At 30.2% G+C, this 8,609-nt stretch overlaps 7 protein-coding genes across 7 annotated transcripts; all 7 read right to left on the bottom strand.

Annotated features, from left to right (window-relative positions):
• Positions 1-484: 484 nt before the first annotated feature.
• On the bottom strand, positions 485-1,477 carry EIN_294660 (intracellular ribonuclease LX precursor, putative; the record flags this gene model as incomplete). The annotated part of the gene is made up of 1 exon (XM_004257699.1): positions 485-1,477. One exon carries the CDS (start codon positions 1,475-1,477, stop codon positions 485-487), a length of 993 nt encoding a protein of 330 aa, XP_004257747.1.
• Positions 1,478-1,727: 250 nt separating this feature from the next.
• EIN_294650 (ribonuclease S-7 precursor, putative) lies at positions 1,728-2,846 on the bottom strand (the record flags this gene model as incomplete). The annotated part of the gene is made up of 1 exon (XM_004257698.1): positions 1,728-2,846. One exon carries the CDS (start codon positions 2,844-2,846, stop codon positions 1,728-1,730), a length of 1,119 nt encoding a protein of 372 aa, XP_004257746.1.
• A 259-nt stretch (positions 2,847-3,105) lies between these two features.
• Positions 3,106-4,155, bottom strand: EIN_294640 (ribonuclease 3 precursor, putative; the record flags this gene model as incomplete). Its single annotated transcript, XM_004257697.1, has 1 exon — positions 3,106-4,155. One exon carries the CDS (start codon positions 4,153-4,155, stop codon positions 3,106-3,108), a length of 1,050 nt encoding a protein of 349 aa, XP_004257745.1.
• Positions 4,156-4,508: 353 nt separating this feature from the next.
• EIN_294630 (ribonuclease 3 precursor, putative) lies at positions 4,509-5,642 on the bottom strand (the record flags this gene model as incomplete). The annotated part of the gene is made up of 1 exon (XM_004257696.1): positions 4,509-5,642. One exon carries the CDS (start codon positions 5,640-5,642, stop codon positions 4,509-4,511), a length of 1,134 nt encoding a protein of 377 aa, XP_004257744.1.
• Positions 5,643-6,175: 533 nt separating this feature from the next.
• Positions 6,176-6,892, bottom strand: EIN_294620 (hypothetical protein; the record flags this gene model as incomplete). The annotated part of the gene is made up of 1 exon (XM_004257695.1): positions 6,176-6,892. The coding sequence occupies one exon, from the start codon at positions 6,890-6,892 to the stop codon at positions 6,176-6,178; it is 717 nt and encodes a 238-aa protein (XP_004257743.1).
• Positions 6,893-7,076: 184 nt separating this feature from the next.
• EIN_294610 (hypothetical protein) lies at positions 7,077-8,483 on the bottom strand (the record flags this gene model as incomplete). Its single annotated transcript, XM_004257694.1, has 1 exon — positions 7,077-8,483. The coding sequence occupies one exon, from the start codon at positions 8,481-8,483 to the stop codon at positions 7,077-7,079; it is 1,407 nt and encodes a 468-aa protein (XP_004257742.1).
• Positions 8,484-8,566: 83 nt separating this feature from the next.
• On the bottom strand, positions 8,567-8,591 carry EIN_294600 (Hypothetical protein; the record flags this gene model as incomplete). The annotated part of the gene is made up of 1 exon (XM_004257693.1): positions 8,567-8,591. A coding segment is annotated over one exon (25 nt), but the record flags the coding sequence as incomplete, so codon positions are not given.
• Between the last annotated feature and the right edge of the window lie 18 nt (positions 8,592-8,609).

Here is an 8,609-nt window from a genome sequence, read left to right as displayed (position 1 = left end):
CTAGTTCCTGGTTGGGGAGATTGTGATCGAGATGTCAAAGAGGATGTACCTTCTTCGGATTCCGTTTCTTCTTCTCGTTTTCTTTTTTGAGCTTGTTGCGTAGAAGTACTTGGAAACCAACCTCGAGACGGCCCGATTGGTCGTTGTTTTTCTGGGGTTTTGTTTGGATCATCTGGTTGAGCGAAAGACAGTGTAAATGAAATGAATAAAATTACCAGCATTTGGTTTTTAAGTTGTTTATTATTGGTTTTTAGTTACATTACCCATTTACACTTTAATGTTTTATTAATTCAATCTTTATAACTTCGAATTTTTATGTTAAGACTATTTTATTTTTAGATTTGGTTGTTTGAAAATCAAAAACACGTTTTCCAAAAAAAGTTATCATGCAAGTCATACAAATTTAAAAGACTGTACAAAGGTTAAATTTTCAAAAAATGTAAAGTTAACAGATAAATATTGATTAATTTTTTAATGTTAAAAATCACATTACACAGTTATTTCTTTGAACATTTTCAAGGTCAAGTAAATATTTTGGGAAGTCTAAAAACATTACTTTATCCCCACATTTTCTCTTTTCATATGCATATATTCTTTGAGAACATTCTATCAAAGGAGGGTGCATTTTGTTTCTTTTTGGATCAAAACAGAATCTAATTTCCATTATATTTGTATTGTCAATACAGTTAAACGTTGGATTGGCTCCATATCTATTTCTCAATACTTTCCTTAATGTTTCCTTCTCATACATTTTGTTTGTCTCAACTTTTAATTCGCTTTCCTTGAGAAACGACCACACTTTGAATTGACTTTTGAGAAACATCATTGTTTCGATATATTGTTTGGGGCCGTTTGGTCCTTTATATATGTCATACGAACAGCTACCATGTTTGTCCATTTGAAAAGTCGAAAACACACACTTTTCAAGTGACATCCAATCACTCAAAACAAATTCCTTTATAACTTCATCACTCTTCATCATCGCCTCAACGTTTTCAATCATAAAATTGTTTTTACAACACTGCATATGTTTGTTTGAATCAAATTGTGGCCAAAATCCATGGAACATAAATTCTTCCTCTAATTTCATTGTAGTCTGTGGAAGAGAGCAAACAATATCGTAGCACTTGATTGGCCAAAACAAAACAAACAAATAGTAGTCAGACAACCTCACATAAGATCTGTAATAATTGCACATGTCATAATATTTCAAAATTATAATTGTTTTGCCAAATGGTGTTGTTTCTGTTGGGTAAGCAATTGGATGTTTGAGTTTTGATGTTGCACCTTCTTCTGAAGATGTTTTCTCTTCATTTGTTTTTTTCCATTGTTCCCTTTGTTTCCTTCCTTTTGATTTGGCTTTTGCTCCTTCCGATGTTTGTTGAGATGTTGATGGATATTCAGAACCTGAAGAATGGGGGGAAGAATCTGGTTGACACAAAGCATAAGGAATCAAAATTAATAAAAAGAACAACATGAATTACAAAGTTTAATTGTTATATGTTATTTATTTGTTTTAACTTTACATATTATTATTTGTTTTTTGATTATTATTTTTATTAATTTTGGTGTTTTTTTATAAAGATGTAATTAAATGTATTAAAAAATATAGTTAAATTTATTAACAAATATAATACACTTTATTATTTATCAATTAACTTTGGTTAGTTGATGTTATTTGAACACCATTTTTATTTAAATATCAAATAATAAAACAACTTTTGGAATTAAAATTCACAATTATTTCTTGGTGCCGTTAGGGGGTTCAACAAATAATCTGGAAATTTTTTCAATTTCACCATATCACCACATTTTCTTTTTTCGGTTTGAATAACTCTGTCTGGACATTCCCTTGGCTTGGGGTCGTATTTGTCAATATCAATATCAAAACAGATTTTTATCTCAAATAATGAACCAATTTCTTTGCATGAGAACACTGGATTTACATTAAAAATTGGATAAATAACTTTTCTCAAATCTTCTGTATTGTACATCTTTTCCGTCTCGACTTTTAAGTCACTCTCTTGTAATATTTTCCATATATCAACCTTTTCGTATAAATTAATAGCTGTATTTAAATAATCTTTTGGTCCATTCTCGCTGTTGTAAGTTGTAAGTGAACAACTACCATGTTTGTCATATTGGTATATTGAAAAGATGCAACTCTTTATTGACATCCAATTGTTCACTATTTTTGTAAATAAAAAGTCATCACTTTTAATCATCTTTTCTATATCTCGAATGCCATATTTTGTGTGACAGCATTGAAGATGTTTTTGTGTATAAAATTGTGGCCAAAATCCGTGAAGAAAAAATCCTTCTTTGACTATTTCTGTCTTAACAGGAAGAGAACAAGTTGAGTCCTCACACTTTTCACCAGGCCAAAACACAACAAATTGCATGTATTTTAATTGTGTTGTGTATTTCTTATAACCTTTACACATTTCATAATTGGGCAATATAATAATGTCTTTAGCAAATGGTTTTTCGACATATTTGTATGTACTTGGATCTTTTTCTGGTAAAAGTTCTTGTGTTTTTTCTTCTGTTTCTTCTGTTTCTTTTGTTTCGTCCTTTTCCTTTTTTAACTCTTGTGAAGGAATTTCTACGAGTTTTTCATTTGAAGAAGTAGTTGGAGATTGGGTTACCGATTCTTGAGTTCCCAACCCTTTTCTTTCTTGTCGTCTTTGTCGTTTTTTCTTGTTTTTTGAATGTGAACTCTTTGGCTTTTGACTCTGAACACTTGGAGTCGAAGTTGTTGGACTTTGACTGCTATCTTCTGTATATTCGGGTTGTTCGAAAGAAAGTGTCAACACAAAGAAAATATAAACAAATTGAATTGACATTTCAGTGAAATAGACTTTTTAATTATAGTGTGACCTTATTTATTCTTTTAACCTCAAATTTATTTATAATAAATTTGACAATTTAAAAGTTTGTATTATTTCCAATAATATTTGTGTTAGTTTATAAAATAATTATAATTATGATAATTTTATACTTTTATAATTAAAAATATTTACAAGTAGTTTCATTTTTAAAATTTATTTTTCATCTAAATTTAATTTTAATAATGATGTAATAACTTATATTAAAAACTTCTCATCAAAAAGGACAATTGTTTCTTGGTGCTGTTTCATGATTCAATAAATACTCTGGAAACTTTTCAAATTTGACCATTTTTTCGCACTTCTTTTTCTCATATTGGAATATTCTATCTGGGCATTCTATTGGGTTTGGCTCAAATTTGTTAATTTGAATATCGTAACATATTTTTACTTCATGTATTGAGTTCATTCGTCGACATAAAAATGCTGGTTTAACACCAAATATTTCTCTCATAACTTCTCTAAGTTCTTCGATGTGATACAATTTATCTGTTTCGACTTTTAATCGACTTTCTTTTAACAACTGCCATAAATCCATCTTTTGATACAAATCAATTGCAACATTGATATATTGCATCGGTCCATTTTTACCAGTGTACGTCTTCATCGCACAACTACCATGTTTGTCGAGTTGATAAGTAGCAAATCGACACATGTCAATAGACATCCAATTGTCTGCAATTCTTTGAACCAAAATGTCGTCTTCCATAATTCTTTTTTCAACATCATTAATTTTATAAAAAGAACTACAACATTCAAAATGTTTTGCACCACTTTTTTGAGGCCAAAGTCCATGTAAAAGAAAATTTTCTCTAAAATTTGTTGTTTTTACAGGAAGAGAACATTCTATATCATAACACTTTTCCCCAGGCCAAAATAACACAAAAAGCAAAAATTGCATTCTTGACGTCTTTTTCTGATAGTATTTGCACATCCTATAATTTGTCAGTATTTTTAATGTTCTGCCACTGGTCGTTAATTCTTTGGGAAATTCAGTAGGCTCTTTTAATTGTGGTGTTTTTCTTCGTACAACTTGTGCCATTGCACCTGTTGCTTTTTCTTCTTCTTGAGAAGATTCTGGTTTTTCTTTTTGAACTTCTTTTTGAGGATCTACCTTTTCACTATCTTGCGCTCTTTTAGTTGTAACTGTTGATGTTGTTGGTATTTGTTCTTCTGATAAACCTTTTGAAGGAGGTATTTTACTTTCTTTTGGTTCTTCCGGTTGTTCAAAAGAAAAACATACCAAAAGAAATAAAAATACAATCATTAAATTACGAGTTATTAATGAAAGAAAAAATGCAATACACGGAAGGAATTAATCTTTTTACAAGGAAATAACTTGTTCTTTTTAAGAAAAAAAATATTTTAAGTATTAATAAAAATTGAATAATTATGTTATTTTTGTTAAAAACATAAAACTTATTATTCTCGAAAAAAAGTTTTTATATTTGTTAATTATTTTTTTTGTAATTTGACAATCAAATTGTACAAATCTAATATGGTTTGAAACTTTCAACTTATTGATGTTTTTTAACTTGTAATAAGAGTATTAACAGTAATATAAACAAATATCTGTTTATTTATACAATTTGTTAAAAAAAATAGATACCTTTAAATTTGTTAATATAGACAATCATTTCTGGGTGCTATCTTTGGATCCAATAAATAACCTGGAAAAGTCTTAAACATGACCTTTTTATCACAGAATTTTTTCTCCACCTTTTCGATTTTTAGGGGGCATCTAATTGGTTTGGGATTAAATCTATCGCTTGAAGGATCATAACAAACTCGAACCTCATAAACAGAGTTTCCATTTCTGCACATGAAAGCCGGTTTACCTCCATACGCCTTCCTCACTACACTCCTAATTTCTTCAATATCATACAATTTGTTTGTTTCAACTTTTAATTCACTCCTTTGTAAAAATTTCCAAATGTTCATATTTTTATAGAGTCTTATTGCTGTCTTCATATAATCAAAAGGTCCATCTCTCCCTCTATAAGTTGACAATGCACACGTCCCATGTTTATCAAATTGGTGCATCGCAACTTTACATTTACTCACAGAAATCCAATTCTTATGGATTTTTCTCATCAATTTTTTATCATCTAAAAGTCTCTTTTCCACATCATCGAACGTGAATTGATTAACACAACAAAACATGTTTTGGTTCACAACAATTTCAGGCCAATATCCATGAAGAAAGAATTTTTCTTTTGCTCTATCTTTTGTCTTTGGAATAGTACAATAATCGTTCGCACAGTGTTCACCTGGCCAGTATTGAACAAATAACATAAATTCTAGTGTTCTTTGACGATTTACATACTTCTTGCATTTTTGATGATTTTCCAAGGCTGTTATTGTTGTTGGTAAAAGATATTTAAAAGGAGGAAAAGGGATTTGATGTGGAACCGATTCAGATGTTTTTTGATGTGAAATGCCTTTTGATGTTGAAGGTTCCTCGTCAGAAGAGTCTGTTCGTCTTCTCTTATATTTTTCTTCGTACTTAGAAGCACCTTTAGAAGTACTTTCTTCGGTTGTTGTATGTTTTCTTTTGTGAGTATGTTTACCACCATGAGTACTTCTAGCTCTGCTTGTATGTTCACCCGTTTTGTGATAAGAAGAATGACTTGATGAAGAAGAACGACTGCTTTTACTTTTTGATTGATCTTCATGTGACCTTTTCGATTCTTCAGGTTGAGTAAACGAATGAGTCAAAACAATTAACATAACCAGAAATAGAAATACTTTCATATTTTGATTTTTCAGAGTTCATTTTGAACATAAAAAGTAAAAATTAAAAGGTCAAAATATTAACTTAATTATTGAAGTTAATATTGTTTTAAATATTTTCAAATAAAATAATATTTCAGTTAATTAATAAAGACATTCATTACGTATCAGAGTTTCTGGATTTCTTAATTCATCTGGAAATGTTCTTAATTTGATTTTATCATCACACTTTTGTCATCTTTATAAATTCTATTTGGGCAATCAATTGGAATATAATTTTTGGCTCCACTTTTTGTTGAATAGCATATTTTAATTTCTTGCAAATACATTCCATTTGCACATTTAAAAGATGGTTTTGCATTGTAAACACTTTGGACCACTTCTTTAAGCTCTTTAACTGTATATAATGTTTCAGTTTCAACTTTTAGACGACTTTCTTTTAAGACCTTCCATATATTAATTTCCTTCCGCATATCTATTGCTGTTTTTATATAATCAATTGGCCCCCTTCTCCCGTTAAATGTTTTTAAAGAACATGTACCATGTTTTTCATATTAATAAATTGCGAAATAACACTTGTCGAGTGACATCCATAAATTTGCTACATCAACCTGTAATGATTTGTATCCAAGAAGCCACTTTTCAACTTTTGAATAAGTAAATTTGTTCACACAACATTTTAGTGATGTTTTGGAATTAAACTGTGGCCAAAGTCCGTGAATAAAAAAGCCCTCCTCTATAAATTCTGTTGTCTGAGGAAAACTGCACCTTTTCTCGTGACATATTTGACCTGGCCAATACTGAGTAAACAATAAAAAGTCATAATTGATGGCTTCTTTATAAGATTCACAAATTTGATTTGGTTGATTTGGTGATAAAATTGGATGTTGAGACACAAAAATTTGGTATTGACTTCGTAATTTAACTTGTTGATGCACTTTTGGTCGAACAACTTGTTCTGGTTTTATCTCTGCTTGTTCGACTCTTTTTGGTAAAGGATTAAAATCTTTTGGAACTTTTAAACTTGATTTTATTTGGCCAGTATCTTCTCTTGTAGATTTAATTTTTGTTGGATCAAAAACAGGTGAAATTGTATGTTCAGTTTTCTTTTTTTCTTTTTTCTTTTTTGATTTGACTGTAGTAAACCCATCATCTTCAGAAATTTCTGGTAGACTTTCTTGTAATGTTTTCATTTCAGCAAATTGTTTTTCCTTTGTAGAATCTTTTCTGTTTTCTTCTGGTTGCTCGAAAGAAACTACTAATACCAACATAAATAAAAATAACATAAAGAAAAATTCAGATTAAAAATTGATGGTTATTTTTGAATAAATGATGTATTAATATATTGTTATTATTTTGACTATAATTGTAATAAGTTGTTTTGTAGAATAAAAATAAATTAACTTTGTAAGTTGGTCTTCACATTTTTAATTGAATATAACAAAATATTTTTATTTAATACTCACAATTGTTTCTTGGTGCAGTTTTTGGGTCAAGTAAATGAAATGGAAATTTTTTCAGTTTCACCATTTGTTCGCATTTGTTCTTTTCTCTAGTGAAATATTTATCAGGACATTCTGCTGGTCCTGGGTTGAAAGGATCTTGCTCAACATTAAAACAAACTCTGAAATCGTGTATGTACTCTTTTTCGATACAATGAAAAACAATATCAGTTTTATATACCCCCTGAATAACTTTTCTCAAATCTTTTATATTGTAGAATTTTTCTGTTTCGACTTTCAAATCACTCTCTTGTAATATTTTCCATATATCATGTCTGTCATATAAATTGAGTGCCATGTACATATAATCCATTGGTCCATTGTATCCAGGATATACTCTTTGGGAACACGTTCCGTGTTTATCCCATTGATATATTGCAAATCGACACCTATCAACCGACATCCACTTGTTTCTAATTTGTTGTAATAAAGGTTTGTTGTCCATCATTTGTTTTTCTATTTCTAGATCGGAACGTGGATAAATGCAACACAAAAATACTCTGTTGTTGGTATAATATTGAGGCCAAAACCCATGTAGCCAAAATCCCTCTTTCACCATTTCTGTACTTTTAGGTAATGAACACATCTCTCTGTCACATTTGTCACCTGGCCAATACTGCACGAAAACAAACAAGTAGACAGGTTTCTTCATATATTTGTATTTTCTACATAAATCATAATTCTGAAGAATAACAATAGTTGAAGGAAGTAAACCACCTTGAGAAGGGAATGGTATTGGCGTTACTTGCGTTATTGGCGTAACAGGAAGAGTTTGTTTGGTTCTTTGTTTTTCCTCTTTGGCTTTTTTTAACGCTTCATCACCTTTTCCTTTGTATATGAAAGGTGCGCTTTCAGGAAACAATTCTTGTCGACTAATCCCTTCAAGTCGTCGTCTTTCTCGATAAGCTGTTGTATCCCATCTTTCTCTTTTTTCGAAACGAGGTAATTCTCCGGGTTGTTGAATTGGTGGAATTTTTGGACGAACAACTTTTTGTTCAGAGGTTTGTGGTTGTGGTACAACTGTTTTTGGACGAACTGCTGCTGGTTGAACTTCTTTTCTACTTTCTTTCTGAACTTGTGTTGTTTGAGGAGGTGATGTTTCTTTTGGTCTTACCACGGGTTGTTGTTGTGAACCCCTTCGCTCTGGTTGTTTTTGTTTCGCTTGTGTTGAAGTTTGTTGAGTCGCAGCTTTCTTTTTCGATTTTGATTTCTTTGAAGTAACAACTGTAAACCCATCTTCTTCTTCAGAAGGAGGAAGTGCTTCTTCTAATGGTTTCAACGCTGGAAATTCTTGTTTTTTGGTTGGTTTTTCTGGTTGGCCAAATGTCAAATCGAATACAAACAACAGAATGAACAACATTGAAAAATAAAGTTATTTGTTTATTTTATCATGTATTAAAAACATGTTAGATAATGATGTTAAAATTTAAATAACTTTTGATATCAAAAAGAATATTTGTAAAGGCTTTCTTTTTATAATTAAAAA

Source organism: Entamoeba invadens (genome assembly GCF_000330505.1).
Source record: "Entamoeba invadens IP1 unplaced genomic scaffold scaff_1105074726009, whole genome shotgun sequence".
NCBI classification, from domain to species: domain Eukaryota; phylum Evosea; order Mastigamoebida; family Endamoebidae; genus Entamoeba; species Entamoeba invadens.
This window is presented reverse-complemented; position numbering and strand designations above follow the sequence as displayed.